Source organism: Oryctolagus cuniculus, chromosome 11, assembly GCF_964237555.1.
Source record: "Oryctolagus cuniculus chromosome 11, mOryCun1.1, whole genome shotgun sequence".
In the NCBI taxonomy this organism is placed as follows: Eukaryota; Metazoa; Chordata; class Mammalia; order Lagomorpha; family Leporidae; genus Oryctolagus; species Oryctolagus cuniculus.
The window spans coordinates 55,868,510-55,884,739 of record NC_091442.1 but is presented as its reverse complement, the minus strand read 5'-3'; the positions used below and the strand labels follow the sequence as shown (position 1 = coordinate 55,884,739).

At 57.0% G+C, this 16,230-nt stretch overlaps 2 protein-coding genes across 3 annotated transcripts in view; both read left to right on the top strand.

The window, feature by feature from the left end:
- Nucleotides 1-16,230, top strand: part of LOC100347647 (keratin, type II cytoskeletal 73) — a 99,481-nt gene that overhangs the window by 24,988 nt on the left and 58,263 nt on the right. The window lies entirely within an intron of this gene.
- Nucleotides 1,299-15,315, top strand: KRT77 (keratin 77). The gene is made up of 9 exons (XM_070052275.1): nt 1,299-1,972; nt 6,907-7,121; nt 8,175-8,235; nt 8,546-8,641; nt 10,054-10,218; nt 11,804-11,929; nt 12,057-12,277; nt 12,653-12,687; nt 13,893-15,315. The coding sequence occupies exons 1-9, from the start codon at nt 1,421-1,423 to the stop codon at nt 14,189-14,191; spliced, it is 1,770 nt and encodes a 589-aa protein (XP_069908376.1). The 5' UTR covers nt 1,299-1,420; the 3' UTR covers nt 14,192-15,315.

Genomic DNA, 16,230 nt, shown 5'->3' with positions numbered 1-16,230 from the left:
GAGAGACAGAGAGAAAGGTCTTCCTTCCATTGGTTCACTCCCCAAATGGCTGCTACGGCCAGTGCTGCACCGATCCAAAGCCAGGAGCCAGGTGCTTCTTCCTGGTCTCCCATGCAGGTGCAGGGGCCCAAGCACTTGGGCCATCCTCCACTGCCTTCCCGGGCCACAGCAGAGAGCTGGACTGGAAGAGGCGCAACCAGGACTAGAACCCTATTCCCATATGGGATGCCGGTGCTGCAGGCAGAGGATTAACCAAGTGAGCCACTGCGCCAGCCCCTATTGCGTCTTTTGCTCCCTGTGTTTAACCTCGTATCATGAGCATTTTCTAGTTTAAATGACTTCTGAGTGAGTGAGCCAGCACCTAGCCCTGTGTCTGAGGTTTATTTTTTTCTGTTTTCTTTTTTAAAAATAAGTATGATTACAGTTTGGATGAGCGCCAGCAGCTGAGTCCAGAGGGCAAACACACATTTCTGTTGGCTGACACCGGTGTTCCCGGAGTGAGTGTCACCCCAGGGACTGTGCCTGCATGCCATAGGGTGGCTCCAAGCCGGAGCCCTGCTGGCCCAGGGACACTTTGCTGCTGGTTGGTGAGAACTACCTCGTTTGAGTGCCGTCCTTTAGAACCTGATCTCGCTGTTGTTATCTGTAGCAGCAGCACTGTTTGACGTTTGCTAAATCTAAAAACAAACAAACAAATCGGCACTTGTTTTGCGTATTTTGTTTTTAACTGCTTGTTAAGGGTTTTATTTTGTTTCACAGAGGTGCTTTTCATACCAGGTGAGAGCTGATAAAGCAGAAAAAGAGATACATCAGGGTAACCTGTTTGCTGGTTTAAAAGTCTTTGCTGTTCAGCAAAAGCTCTGTTGATACAAAGCAGAAGTTACTTTGTAGCTGGACAGAGCAGCCCCGGAGGCTGGCTCCACCCTCACTCCTGCTCCTGCTGTGTTCCTGAGGTCCCTGGACACCCCCGAGTTTTGCCCCAGATCTGCCGGGCACACCCCAAAACAAACAAGTCAGTGGCAGCACTTCTTAGGGAGAGATCGACTTCTGATCTCGGCGGGAGAGGATTAGGGTGGGGGGACCCTGTCCAGGAGTTTCCAGGGACAGGAGTGCGCTCCTATCTCTCAGCGGCCTGAGATAGAAGATAAAGGATCAAGTCCGGGAGGTTCTCTGCAGTGTCGTTTCTGCAACACATAGGTGTGAAACTTTAAGCAGATGCAACTGGCAACCAAACACAACCTCCCAGGACCCTGCAGGGGCCCGGCCCACGCCACACAGCACGTGTATATATAGGGCTGGAGCCAGATCCCTCTCACAGGAGTGGCAGCTCCTTCCCTCCCTGGTCTCGGCCTCCTCCTCCTCCTCCTCTTCCTCCTCGCTGGACCCTTGCTCTTGGCAGTCTCTGGTTGCTCCAGCAACCATGAGCCGCCAGTTTAGCTCTCAGTCTGCGTTTAGCTCCAGGAGCAGGAGGGTCTATAGCACCAGGTCTTCCGCGGGCTCTGGTGGTGGGAGCCGGACTGTGGGTTCTGTGTGCCAGGCCCGAGGCAGGTGCGGCGGTAGCAGTGGTGGTGGCGGTTTTGGCAGTGGTTACTGGAGCCATGGCGGAGGCTTTGGCTCTAGGAGCCTCTACAACTTGGGGGGCAGTAAAAGCATCTCTGTGAGCCTAACGGGAAGGGGCGGCAGCGGGTTCCGCCAGGGCTGGGGAGGGGGAAGATTTGGAAGGGGTCTAAGCTTTGCCACCGGCCGCTTTGGGGGTGGTGGCTATGGAGGAGGTGGCTTTGGGGCTAGCAATTTTGCACTTGGGGGATTTGGTCCTTCTTGTCCTCCGGGAGGCATCCAAGAGGTGACCATTAACTCGAGCCTCCTGGAGCCCCTGCACCTGGAGGTGGACCCTGAAATTCACAAGGTGAAGACCAAGGAGCGGGAGCAGATCATGGTTCTCAACAACAAGTTTGCCTCCTTTATCGACAAGGTGAGTCCCTCAGGCGCAGGCCGAGTCCCAGGTCTCCGTGCAAACGAGCAAGCAGAATGGGCAGGCGCCCTGCCACCTGCCGCCTGCCGCCTGCCGCCTGCCGCCTGCCACCTGCAGATCCTGGGTCTCCAGAGAGCACTGAGCGCACTTAGGCTTCCGCTGGCCTCTGGCGGTGATCGCTGTCTTGTCCTTTGGCAGGGGTGTGGAAATACGCAGCAGACACGTGGCACAGCCACTTCAAGCTCCTTGAGCACCCAGGCACCTGTGCACTCCCCTGCATACACCCATTTGTCCATCCATGCACCCATCCACCCCACAAACATCCACTAAGCACCCACAACAAGCCAGATCCGGTGCCAGGTGCCACAGGGGTGATGAATTATGGACTCTGCCCTCCAGGAGCCTCTTAGCTTAAGCTGAGAAAGTTCTGGCTGTGTATGGGACGTGAATTAGTAGGGGTGGTGCCATTGGGCCACGGCCACTAAAAGGAAGGCACCCTGAGCTCTTCTGGCTGGGTCCCAGGAGGAGGACTTCTCTGGGGACCTCAGACCCGGGGGTCTCTAGAGTCAGGGCGGAAGGGAGGCCCCAGCGGGAGTCCCGGGAGGCCGGGAGCCGTGACATCTTGTGGGATTTGAAAGGTTTGTGGTTCCTGGAGAAAGCAGCAGAGCAGGGAAGAGGAGAAGCAGGGGGCTGGAGCCATGGGGGCAGGGTAGGAGAAGCAGACAGGGCTAGGCTGGCAGAGCTCCCCAGAGAATGCGCTGCCCTTGGGGGCATGCGGGGAGCACCGAGGGGCATAAGGGCCCCTGGGGAACTCAGAGAGTTTCCCTCAGTCCCCGCGGGAGCTCATGCTTAAGGCCAGGGTTTGACCTGGAGTCTGCCTGGCAGATGTCCAGGGCCAGAGGCCGCCGCTGGGCTGCAGAGTTGACACCTGACATCTGGGCAAATGCAAGGGACAAGACAAGGGACAAGTCAAGGGACGGGAGACAGAGAGGCAGGTGCATGGAGGCCAGGAGACAGCCCCAGATACTTCCCCAGAGCCAACTGCTTGTGGCTCTGTCTGCTTACCTTGGCTGCACAGCTGGATAGAGAGCTTCACACCCCGATGCAGGCCGGCCTGGAGGTGGACATGAAGGGGATGCCCCTGGGAGGTCAAGGCCAGGCCACGGTGGGAGCAGGGCTTGAGGTCGGCGCATAGCCACAGGCTGCTGCAGAGTGACTTCCGGAGGCTCCTGTGGGCTCTGGCGTCCTGTGTTCACAGGGAACCTGCCTGGTGGCGTGGCCTGGGCTGGGGACAAAGGCCCAGGTACAGATGACCTCAGCTTCCTGTCCATTTCCCCAAGGGAAGGCCTGTGATAATGACCATGGCTTCCTTGAGGGGAGAGAGAAGGCTTCTTTTTTTTTTTTTTTAAGATTATTTATTTGAAATTTGGAGTTTACACAGAGAGAAAAACCAAGGCAGAGGCAGTGAGAGAGAGGTCTTCCATCCGCTGGTTCATGCCTCAATTGGCTGAAATGGTGGGAGCTGCACCTATCCAAAGCCAGGAGCCAGGAGCTTCTTCCGGGTCTCCCATGTGGTTGCAGGGGCCCAAGGACTTGGGCCATCTTCTACTGCTTTCCCAGGCCATAGCAGAGAGCTGGATCGGAAGTGGAGCAGCCAGGACTTGAACCAGTGCCCATTTGGGATGCCGACACTGCAGGCTGTGGCTTTACCCACTATGCCACAGCGCCAGCCCCATTTTTTTTAAGATTATTTATTTATTTGAAAGTTGGAGTTACACACAGAGAGAAAGCAAGGCAGAGGCAGAGAGAGAAAGGAAGAAGGCTTCTTTTTCAGAGACTTCTGACCCTGGTTTGGGACTTGAGTTCCTGCTTCCCCCTTAACCCTCTGCAGCCTGGGCTCAATATCCCCAGAGAGACACGCTTTTTTTTTTTTTAATATTTATTTTATTTATTTTGAAAGAGTTACAGAGAAAAAGCAGGAGAGAGAGAGAGAGAGGGAGAGAGAGAGAGAGCTCTTCCATCTGCTGGTCCACTCCCCAAATGGCCGCAGCAGCCAGGGTGGGGCCAGGTGTAAGCCAGGAGCCAGGAGCTCCATCCGGGTCTCCCATGTGGGTGCAGGGACCCAAGCACTTGGACCATATTCCGCTGCTTTCCCAGGTGCATAGGCAGAGAGCTGGATAGGAAGTGGAGCAGCCAGGATTTGAACTGGTGCCCATATGGGATGCCAGTGCTACATGCGGCGGCTTAACCTGTTACGCCAGAGCGCTGACCCTCTGCAGAGCCACTCTTCAAAATGCATGACACTTTAAATGTCATGCCCCACTGCAGTCCCCATGGGCTATAAGTGAACTCTGCCAAGCTGACTGGCACTGGTGAGACCTGAGCCACCTTGTCCTCGTCTCGAATTGCGAGATGCAGCGAGCACAGGGCAGGCTGGAGAACAGAGCCCGGGCCGCCACCTCCTCCCTGCCTCTTGCTCATCCTGTCTCAGGGCCCTTGGCTTGGGCTCAGTCCTCACAGGCAGGCCCAGATGTCTCCATCACCTCCAGTCTTCTCGGACGCCCCCACTGTGATGGCGCCTTCCCCTGTGCTGGACCCTGAGCAGCTGGGAGAGCCCGCTCTCCCAGGCCATCCCCTAAACCTTGCCTCACGCAAGCCCACGACCCCACTCATCTTCTGTGTGCTGGCCTTGGTGTGTCTCTGGGTCCATCCTGCCCCCTGGCAATCAGAGCAGGCGTGGGCCTGCGTCCTGCAGCTCACAACCCAGCCGGGGAGAGACAGACTCTCCGACCCTGCCCAGCACTGCGAGTCTCGACAGATGCTGTCAGCAGGAAGATGGGGGCTCCCCAGGGGAGATACCCGGGTCGGGGTGCACAGTAGCAGAGGGGTAAATGCAGGCTGGCCTTCATCAGGCAAAGGGCTGGGGAGTCTGGGTGCTGGGGCACACAGGGAGGTCGCCGGCGTGGGAGAGCAGTGAGCAGGAGGGAGGAGGGTGCCAGACGAGCAGAGTGGCCTGTGTCTTTCTTCCCAATGGGAAGCTTAGCTTGGCAGCGTGCTAAGTTCTCCCTGAGTCCTAGTGGGACACAAACCGAGGAGGGTTTGGGGCTCTGGGACATAAACATGATGGAGTCCGGTGATTTTTCTAATGGTTAAATCATAGGCAGATTGCCTAGCTCTCCCCCCACCCCCCAAAGACTGTTGCCGCCCTTGCTGTGGCTGCTGAGCTCCTGAGACACTGCAGGTGGGGGTCAGAGCAGCCCGGGGGTTGCCCAAGTCCCTCTCATCGTCTGACCTGGAGAGTCCCCACGGGATCACAGGGTTCTTTCTTTTGGCCCCTGTACCGCCGCTGGCCCCCAGCACTGACCTCTCCCTCCATGGGAGGGGCGCCAGAGCGAGCAGGCAGAGGCAGGTGTCTTCACGGTGGCATGTCCCGAGCTGTGCTGGCAGGCCTGCGAGCGCCGCTTGCCCAATCTTCTGCTCTGATAAAGCTCGCGAAAGGGAGCCATGGGAAGTGGCGTTTTGTGTGGATGAGTTCCACAGGGAGTGGGGGAGTCAGCAGAGCCCACAGGGGGCAACTTCGTGGACAGCTCCCCGAGGCGTGTGCATGCGTGTGTGTGTGTGTTCATGCATGCACAATCGAGTGAGCAAAGTGCAGAGGGGGCGGCGCTGGATCCATCAGGCACGGGAGGGGGCCCATCTGTGGGTAGGGGGCAGGGGCAAGGTGAGAGCCGGTCCTCATGCGGAAGGGCGGTGGCTGAGCCAACCCCTCTGCACCCTGGTGCTAACCTCTGCATCCACAGTTTGAGGGAGGAGGCTCTGAAAACACAGGGTTGAATCTATTGTCCCCTCCCTGGGCTAACAGTAAGGCATTGTGGGCTTTCTCAGACATCTGGAAAACCTAGATCCTTGCTTTGGGGCCCTTGAATGCATTGATTTATTTTAAGTTATTTTTTTATTTGAGAGGCAGAGAGAGAGCGAGAGCGAGAGCGAGCGAGCGAGCGAGCGAGCGAGGGAGAGATCTTTCATCTGTTGGTTCACTCCCCACATGCCCACAATGACGGGGGCCAGGGCAGAGGGTTGTGGGGTAAGCCATCACCTGGGGTGTCAGTACTTATCAGCACCACTGCAAGTGCCTGCTGCTCTGCTTCTAATACAGCTTCCTGTTAACGCCCCTGGGAAAGCAATGGGGGATGGCCCAAGCATTGGCCCCCTGCCACCCACACGGGAGACCTGCATGGACATCCAGGCTCCTGGCTTTGGCCTGGCCCAGCCCCAGCTGTTGTGGCCATCTAGGGAGTGAACCAGGTGAAGGAAGACCGATCTCAGTGTCTCTCTCTTCCTATGTAACTCTGCCCTTTCAAATGGATAAATGAATCTTTTTAAAACAGATGTATTTAGTTATTTAAACATCAGTTTTACAGAGAGAGAGGGAGAGACAGAGAGAGGACTTCTATCCTCTGGTTCACTCCCCAGATGGCTACAGTGGCCAATGCTGGACCAAGCCAAAGCTAGGAGTGTTATCTGGGTCTCCCACATGGGTGGCAGGGGTCCAGGCGCCTGGGCCATCTTCTGCTGCTTTTCCCAGTTCATTAGCAGGGAGCTGGATGGGAAGTGGAGCAGCAGGGGTGCCACCATCACAGGCAGTGGCTTTACCGGCTATGCCACAATGCCAGCCCATAAAAGAATGTTTTAAAAAAAATATCCTAATAGAAAAAAATTCCAAGTCAAACTGTCCCATCTTTCTCTGGATTTCCTCCCGCCCCCGGTCGAACGATGCATTCCCCCACAAAAGGTTCTGTGTGGCCCTGTGTGCCCTCTGGCCCTGAGTGGGGCAGCCCAGCTCGCTGAGGTTGGGATATGGCAGGTGACTGCCCCTTTGGGGCAGCGGCTCTGATCCGCGGCCCGGGGCGGGCCCTGGCGGCCTTGCTTTCCAGGTGCGGTTCCTGGAGCAGCAGAACCAGGTGCTACAGACGAAATGGGAGCTGCTGCAGCAGGTGAACACCTCCACCAGGACCAACAACCTGGAGCCCATCCTGGAGGCCTACATCAGCGAGCTGCGGAGACAGGTGGACACACTCAACTCTGAGCAGATGCGCCAGAACTCGGAGGCCAGGAACATGGATGATGTCGTGGAGGACTTCAAGAAAAAGTGAGGACCGTGGGGGACAGTGCTGACATGTGAGGGGTGGGGCGGAGCCACGGTGGGGGCGGGGCAGCTGAGCAGGCCACGCCTTGCACACATGCAGGGGTGCCCAGGGGATGGCATTGACAGCCAGCTGTCAGCTGTGCCGGGCAGGGAGGGACACAGTGGCTTTGCGTATGCTACAGCCAAGTGAGCCCGCGACCCAAGGCGGGCTCGGCCACTAGCAGCTGGCTGCCTGCGGAGTCCTCTCCCTGAGTCTTTCTCTTTCATTTTTCACGCTAGCAAAGCGGGCGTAGTGAGCACTTTTCTTACTGGATTGCGATTGTGGTTCTTCAACTTCAGTGCCCATCATCCAGCCGAGCCAGCCCCCACCCGTGGAGTTCCCGATGTAGTGGGTCAGGGATGGCGTGAGGGTGCCTGTGTTTCTAACCAGTGTCCGAGGAGGGCGATGCTGGGGGATGTGCTTTGAGAACTGCTGGTTTAGATACAAGCTTGCCAAGATTTTAGTACTACCCCTGCACAACCTTTGGAGCAGTAGGCTGTGACTGCTGAGCACGCAAAGGGTGGCGGGAGCTGTGTCGGCGGCCGGGGTGCAGGGTGCTTCTCTGAACACCCCCACCAGGCTCACGGCGCAGCGTCTGTGGCCAGCGAAGTGTGCGTCAGTCCCCACGGGAAAAGCGAATGTCCCATAGGAAGTGCAGAACTGTAGGGGAAATGTTTTTCCTTTAAGAGCCATTTAGTGACAGCAGTGGTTCATTCATGCTCCCAACCGAACAAGCAAAAGATGAGGGATTTGACACTTTTGCAAAGGTGAAATTTCAAAATCAACTGGGACCTTCTGAGGGCAGGACCCCCAGCTCTGGCTGTGCCGCGTGCGTGGGTCATTGTCACTGCTGCTCGCCTGGGCAGATTCAGGAGCCGGTTCTGAACGCTCAGCAGGGACAGAGCCAGGCCCTGGCAGGGGACAGCCAGTGAGGCTTCCTCCTCCGGGGAGGTCCCAGCTTCCCGCTGCAAGGAGAAGCCCCTGCAGCCTGTCCGTGTTTCTTGCCTCCCTGCCAGGTATGAGGATGAAATCAACAAGAGGACCAGCTCCGAGAACGACTTCGTGGTCCTCAAGAAGGTGAGGGGAGGGGCGGGCCCGAGGGGACTGCGGGCATCCCTAGGGGGCGCTCACATTCGGATCTCCCCAGGGCTCTGAGTGTCAGTTGCTCCTGGCCCCTGGGACCTGGGGAGCTGTGTGTGGCTGAGCCAGGGGTGGAGGCTCCTGTTACACCTGCCTGGGGCCAGGACAGCAGGTGCTGGCAGGGTCCTTATGGGAGTGACAGACTTCGCTGTGGCCGGGGCCAGGGGGTGGGGGTGCCCCTGTTGAGCTGGGAGCATGCTGTGCCTGGGCGGTGGAGCTACATACGTTGTCCTCGCTTGCTGTCTAGGACGTAGACTCTGCGTACATGAGCAAAGTAGATCTGCAGTCTAAGGTGGACACGCTGCTTGGGGAAGTCAATTTCCTGAGATACTTGTTCGACACGGTGAGTTCAGCTCGGTTTTCTTGGCTCTCACAGTGGGTAGGGGCTGAAAGAAGAGCAGCTCGGGCCCCAGCATCGCCCACCAGCGACTCAGCCCCCCCGCCCCCGCTCTGCGCTGGGGGTCTCGAGTCAGCCATCCTCAGGGTCCTGCTGGCTTGGGGGCGGGAGAATGCCAAGGTGGGAGAGGGTGAAGTTGTCCCTGCTTCAACAGTGCCCAACCTGTCTGGGAAATGAGGTTAACATCAGAACACATAAAGAAATCCCCCCGAATGCTGGGAGCCCATAGAATTCTAGAGAATTCTGTAGGAGGTAACTGTGTGGGTCTTTTTTTTTTTTTTAAGATTCATTTATTTATTTGAAAGAGTTTCAGAGAGAGAGAGAGAGAGAGAGAGAGAGAGGAGAGATCTTCCATCTGTGATTCACTCTCCAAATGGCCACAATAGCCCTGGCTAGGCCAGGCTGAAGCCAGGAGCCTGAAATTCCATCTGGGTCTCCCAAGAGGCCTGAGTACTTGGGCCATCTTCCACTGTTTTCCCAGGCACATTAGCAGGGAGCTGGATCGCTGAGCCTGGCAACTCCAGCGTTCACGTGGGAGACTGTGGCTTCAGGTGGCAGCTTAAAACACTGCACCACAATGCCCGCCCCCAGCATGGGTCCTAAAGGACATGAGGACAGATGGCAGAGTGGAGGCTTATGGGACTCTCCATTCTTGGTCCTCCTGTTGTCTGGGTCCAGCTGTGCATCACTGACCAGGAGCTTTACCTATGTAAAGACAAGAAAACCGAGGCATTGGGGGGATCGTATTATTAGTTCAGACTCCCAAGAAAATTAGTAGCAGAGTCTGAACACAAAAGTGAGTCTTTCTACCCCTCTGGGAGCTCACATAGTTTCAAGGTTCAAGAGCATAGGTTGGCTCAGATGGTGCCCAGCCAGAGCGAGGCAGGGATGGAGGTACGGGAGAGGTGGGGATGCAGGTGCAGGAGAGGCAGGGATGCAGGTATGGGAGAGGTAGAGATGCAGGTGTGGGAGAGGCATAGATAGAGGTGTGGGAGAGGCATGGATGTAGGCATGGGAGAGGCAGGAATGCAAGAGTGGGAGAGGTCAGGATACAGATACACAGGATACCAGTGTGGGAGAGGTAGGAACGCGGGTGTGGAAGCAGTGGGGGTACAGGTGTGAGAGGCAGGATTGGAAAGCTGTGTCTAGGAAGCCTCTGGGCCGAGGCTCTCCCTTCTCCCTGGAGGCTCAGCCTGAGCCCACCAACCTCAGCCTGAGCATTAGGACCCTCCTCCCTGTGACCTGTCATTGCACGCCACGATTCAAGGCTCCCTCCTGGCCCCCGACGAGCCCTGAGGGGGAAATGGAGACCCCAGGAGATGTGCGGAAGGGGTTATCCTGTGCTCCGTGTCCTGCAGGAGCTGTCCCAGATGCAGACCCACATCACTGACACCAACGTCATCCTGTCCATGGACAACAACCGCTCCTTGGACCTGGACAGCATCATCGACGCCGTGCGGACGCAGTACGAGCTGATCGCGCAGAGGAGCAAGGATGAAGCCGAGGCGCTATACCAGACCAAGGTGCGCAGCACCCCCCACAACCCGGCTTGCACCCCCAAAACAAGGGTCAACTTCCCAGAACCTCTATTGTCTTTCTCGTCTTCCTAAAGTAAGACCATGCTTGTTACAGAAGGTCTAGAGATTTCGGTAAAGATCACCCCTACCTCATTTCCACCGTTAGTGGATTTTCTGCCAGTTCTTTGTGGACAACACTCACAGAAAACTCAGACATGCCAGGCTCCCCACAAAGTGCTTTGTGGGTGCTGTTTCCTTTAATCCTCGCAACAACCCTGTGAGGTAGGGATTTCACTGGGTCCATTTTACAGCTAACACAGTGTGACGTACTCTAATTCCCCCTAAGTCTTGTAGCTAGCAGGTGGCAGAGAGAGAGAGAGAAATCTTAATTCAGCTCAGGTGTTGTCTATGAATCTATGCTTTTAGCCATTTGATTTGTTTTCTTATAAAACGTAGTTTTGTCTTTTTCCTTTTTACTTATGTTGAGTGCCTTTTTGGGACACGGTTTTTTGGGACCAGGTTGAAGTCAGGAGTGTGGACCTCCATGCGGGTCTCCCATGTGGCTGGCAGGGACCCAACTACTTGAGCCATCACCTGCTACCTCCCAGGGTGCGCATTAGCAAGGAGCTGGAACAGGAGTACAGCTGGGACTTGAACCCTTGAACCCAACCAGTCTGACATGGGAAGTGGGTGTCCTGACCAGTAGCTTTAACTGCTGGAGCACACAGCAACCCTTCTGCATCATTTCTGATAGCCAAGTCTTTCATTGGAAGGCTATCGCCTCACTAATCACATACGCAACTTTGTAACTAAATCTCTGGGCACAGATTTGATTACTTCTTACATTAACCCAGACTTCTTGGATAGTGAAGATTCTGTAGCTATAGGGACAAAAGCTGGTTGTCCAGTCACTCAATTCAATGTGCATTTGATGTTGTGTTTTGCGGAGCACCCATGGCCAGCTTTGATCCCAGCTGTGCTGTGGACAGCGTGTCTGGGATGAAAAACAGCCTGGCACCAGTGAAGACATCAGAAGGCAGAGCATCCCTTGCATCAGCCCCCCTCCTCTCCCTTCTCCCTCAGAGCCATGTCCTGGGGGTACAGTGATGGCTGATGGGGCAGTGTGGATGCAGGCTCAGAGCTACACAGCCAAAGCAAATGAACACGGAGCCTGCTGAGGGCTGAAAAATGACAGTCTTGTTGCTAGGAGATCATCCTGGGAAAGGCTAGGAAGGGAGATGGTGGGCTGGGGTCAGTGAGCAGGCTCCCAGTGTGGGCCAGGACCCATGTGAAGCCTTCTGTGTGTGACAAAGGAGGTAGACAGGGCATCTCGGAGTCTGTCTGTCTGAACAGGGTATGAACCTGCCCAGAGACTGGTGACCATGAGAGGTGCTCAGTGATGGGATGTGTGTGCATGTGTGTTGTGTGTTTGCGGCTCGGATGGTTGGGTGTAGCTGTGAGTGTGGACGAGGCGGGGGGACCCCAGCTCCAGGTGTGTTTACCCTGGAGACTTCCTGGCCCAGTGCAGCACAGACCCACTCCCAGCTGTAGGGGCTTGTGTGCTGGTCATGACGCTGCCATTGGCTCTCAGTATGAAGAGCTGCAGATCACGGCGGGGAGGCATGGAGATGACCTAAAGAATACCAAGTTGGAGATCTCCGAGCTCAACCGTACCATCCAGTGGCTGCAGGCGGAGATCAGCAATGTCAGGAAGCAGGTGGGACGGCTGCTTGGGGTGGGCTGTCCCCCCTATGCCGTGGCCCTTCCCATAGCACCCTGCCAGGTTGGGGCCCCCCAGACCCAGCCTCCCACACCCACACGCTCTCCCACTGTCTCCGGAGCAGACAGATCAAATGCACTCGGCCATCTCGGATGCGGAGGAGCGAGGAGAGCGCGCTCTCCAGGATGCGCGGCAGAAGCTGCAGGACCTGGACGAGGCCCTGCAACAGTCCAAGGAGGAGCTGGCCCGGCTGCTGCGTGACTACCAGGCCCTGCTGGCGGTCAAGCTGTCCCTGGATTTGGAGATCGCCACCTACCGCGCACTGCTGGAGGGCGAGGAGAGCAGGTGGGTGTGGCAGCCGTGACCCTGGGGCCAGAGCTCTCCATGCACCCCACGGGCTGGTGGGAGAGAAGATAATTCCAGCATTTCCGGGAAGATTGGTGGCCCAGGCTGAGCAGGTGCAGCTGAGTTAGAAGCAGCAGGTGCATATCACTATTGATGCTTCCCTGCTCCAAGGCAGAAGGTCCCCACACTCCAACCCAAGCCATTGCAGTCAGTTGGTGCCCCCCACTGCTTAAAGACTTCATTAAACAGCTGGAAGTCCCCCACCCTGGGCCCCATGCACATGGATTTCCCCCAAGTTTTGAGGGGCAGCTCTGCTCCCGATGTCTGTCTCCCGGCTGTCTGGGTGTGGCTGATGTGTGTGCTTTGCTTTTTCAGGATGTCAGGAGAATTACAGAGCCAAGTGAGCATTGGTGAGTAGCAAGTCCAGGGGCAGAAGTTGGTTGGTGCTGGGCAGAGAGAGAGAAGGCTGAGAGGGCTTCCTGCCCGGTGGCCAGCAGGAAACAGGCATGTGGCAGTGTAGCTTCTGGTCCTGTCCAACAAACACCAAAGCAAGCATCATGGCAAAGCCGGGAAGAGTTCATTGGAATCAATGGCTAAGATTTCACCCTGCTTATCTTCATTTTTAAAAAGATTTATTTATTTACTTGAAAGAGTTACACAGAGAGCCAGCGCTGCGGCTCACTAGGCTAATCCTCCACCTTGTGGTGCCAGCACACCGGGTTCTAGTCCTGGTTGGGGCGCCGGATTCTGTCCTGGTTGCCCCTCTTGCAGGCCAGCTCTCTGCTGTGGCCAGGGAGTGTAGTGGAGGATGGCCCAAGTTCTTGGGCCCTGCACTCCATGGGAGACCAGGAGAAGCACCTGGCTCCTGCCATCGGATCAGCGCGGTGCGCCGGGCACAGCGCGCTGGCCGTGGCGGCCATTGGAGGGTGAACCAATGGCAAAGGAAGACCTTTCTCTCTGTCTCTCTCTCTCACTGTCCACTCTGCCTGTCAAAAAAAAAAAAAAAAAAAAAAAAGAGTTACACAGGGAGAGAAGGAGAAGCAGAGAGAGAGAGAGAGAGAGCAAGAGCAAGAGAGAGAGGTCTTCTATTTGCTGGTTCATTCCCCAAATGGCCGCAATGGCTGGAGCTGTGCAAATCCAAAACCAGGAGCCAGAAGCTTCTTCTGGGTCTACCATGCAGGTACAGGGGCCCAAGCACTTGAGCCATCTTCTACTGCTTTCCCAGGCCATAGCAGAGAGCTGGATTGGAAGTAGAGCAGCCAGGACTCAAACTGGCGCCCATATGGGGTGCCGGCACTACAGGCAGTGGCTTTACCTGCTATGCCACAGTGCCGGCCCAGTCTTCATTTTTATGATACCTAATAGTCAGCAGTGGCTACAACTCTTATTGGTATATATGTTCAATAAGCTATCAAAATGTTTTATGTAGGGGAGTGCTGACACTTGTGTAGCTAACAGAGTAGGTGGGAGCCCTTTCAGTACCTAATGCATCTGCTGTTTGCAAGACAGGTGCTTAGGGATGTAGGAGCCTGCAGGTGCAAGGGTGGGTACAGGGCACAGGTCTGTACCTGTGCTCAGCCCTTGTGAGCCGTCTGCATTGTGTTCTCGCCCACAGAGGTGCAGAGCAGCCAGGTGACCGTGGGCGCCGGCGGGGGAGGCAGCGGCGGCAGCCGAGGCTTTGGAGGTTACGGCGGCGGCGGCAGTGGAAGCTACAGCGGCGGCAGCAGCTCCCGCAGTAGTGGCGGAAGAAGCTACGGAGGCGGCGGCGGCGGCGGCTCCCGCGGGGGCAGTGGAGGCGGCTATGGGGGAGGCAGCTACGGAGCAAGCAGCAAGTCCGGCGGCGGCGGCGGCTCCTCGCGCAGGCAAATCATCCAGACATCCACCAGCACCTCGCACCGGCGGGTGGTGGGCTAGAGGCGGCGGCCAGCCCCTATCCGCTTTCCCGGCGCCCTTCTGAGCCCCTCTCACCTAGCTTTTCCGGATGGGTCTCGGCAGCTTTGCAGTGCATTCTAGGTGGGGAAGCAGGGTGGATCAGTTCACACAGCAGCTCCCTCTCCCTGAAGGGCCCTGGCTGGCTATCAAAGTCACAGGCAACTACATGCTCACCCAGGCTCTGCTCCGGTCCCTGGGGCCTGGTGTCTCCCTGGAGAAAAAGGTGGATAACCGGGGGTTGGTATCTCCATCCCAGGCTCTTTGTCCCACCCCTGGGCTGCTCTGTGAACCATGATCCACCCACAGGAGGCTCACAAATGGTTGCAAGGCTTGATAAGGGGACCCTCCATCCCAGGGGCCAGTTCCTGCCTCTCAGCCCAAGTGCAGGGGAGCGTGGATTTGCCATGAGTCAGGTGCATCCCGATGCTGAATCTCCATCTCAGGAAGCAGTGATCCCGGGGCTAGCAGCCCAAGGTGGGAGTGTTTCAGAGGGCACAGAGTTCGAGTCCTTGTCCAAAGAGAGGACAGTCCTTGGAAAGGGGCAGAGGGCTTGCTGGACACGCAGCCAAGTCATGCGTCTGTTCTGGCCGCACCTGACAGCTTCCGTCTCGGGAACCTGACCTTCCTGAACCTGTTCCGTAGCCGCCCCGGCTGGCTACACACCTGCAGCCCAGCTGTGCTCCGTCCCGTGCCCGGCTCGGGTCTGGCTCAGTTCCCATCCTGAGCCTCTGTGGGAGCTGCCCGTTGTTTTGCAAGCAGTTGAACACCCTTCCCCGGACCTCTCAGGTCCCTTCTGGCAGCCGTGTTCCGTGGCTGAGCACTCGGGGGAGGAGAATTGCCTCCTCGCGCTGGGTCTTGTGCTGGAGCAGCAGGAAGAGGACCTTGAGGGAAAGAATGTGGCTTTGCTCCAAGATCCAGGGTCCCTGCCCCGGCTGCAGGGTCCTAGTGCAGCTTCCGGGCCCACAGTTCTCTTGAGGGCACCTGATGGGCTCCGTCTGGGTGCCCCGGGGAGAGCTTGTGATCTCCGTGTTTCCTGGTTGGAAGTTGTATCTTGCGTGGCTTGGCATTTCTGATCTTTCTACAATAAACGTTCCTGTGATCTCAAACGGCCGCTTGGTCAGGGCATGTGTCATTTCTACAGCGTCTGCAGGCCCCTGAGGGGACTCCTCATTTGGGGAGTCAGGGTTGATGACTGAGCACGCAACACATCATCTCCAGGGTCTTTAACAGGGAAAGGAGAGTCAGAGGGAGGAGGGATCCGAGTGTGTGCCTCTGTGGGTCACCTAGCCCGAGGGTCGAGGCAAGGCCTATTCTGAGGACCATGGGCAGACCCACCAACACAGGAGCCACGGGGCTACAGCTGGGGCCAGTGCCTGGGAGGGGCAGTTGGGTGCCAGCAGACTCCTGAGAGCTGGGAAGTAGAACAGGGCAAGAGAAGGGGCACAGGGAGCTGGGAAGGTCCCTCAGGACTGGGGGAGCGTTTGCCTGGGGACTGGGAGAGAAGAGATGGGGAACATGTGAGTGAGATGGAGCAGGTGGGTCTCAGAAGCTGAGCAGAGAGGAGGAGGTGGGGGTGGGTGGGTGCAAGGCTCACTTAGTGGGAGGGCCCTGCCTCTGCGACCCATGCCTTGAGTGGAGCAAGGCTGCAGAAACACAAGAACAAAGTTAAGCCATCACCTCCTGCACGTGCCTTTCTGAATCCATGTAAAAGCTGTGACCTACTTTCTCACTCCCCTGGGGGGAAACAGGTGGAATTTGGACGTGGGATTTGTGCAACCACAGTCCATACAGCTGAGATTATTTATGCTCCTGGCTAGAGGCACACCCCTGCACTCTCTCTCTGGAGGTCCCCCCGCAGTGGCTCTGTCCCAGCGGTGGGCCTGCTGGGGGCGGTCTGGGAAAGGGGAGGCGGGGGCAGAGGGGCTGGGAGGACAGATGCTACACACTGCACAGGAAGTTCAAGGACACGGGGAGTAGGGAGGGGAGGCACAGGCAGACCCACAGCAAGGGCACAAACACTG

Excerpts from the sequence above, each read along its gene's own strand:
- KRT77 (XM_070052275.1), top strand. The coding sequence starts at position 1,421 with ATGAGCCGCCAGTTTAGCTCTCAGTCTGCGTTTAGCTCCAGGAGCAGG. Across the intron at positions 7,122-8,174 it reads GTGGAGGACTTCAAGAAAAA|GTATGAGGATGAAATCAACA; the intron begins GTGAGGACCGTG and ends CCTCCCTGCCAG. Across the intron at positions 12,688-13,892 it reads ACAGAGCCAAGTGAGCATTG|AGGTGCAGAGCAGCCAGGTG; the intron begins GTGAGTAGCAAG and ends TCTCGCCCACAG.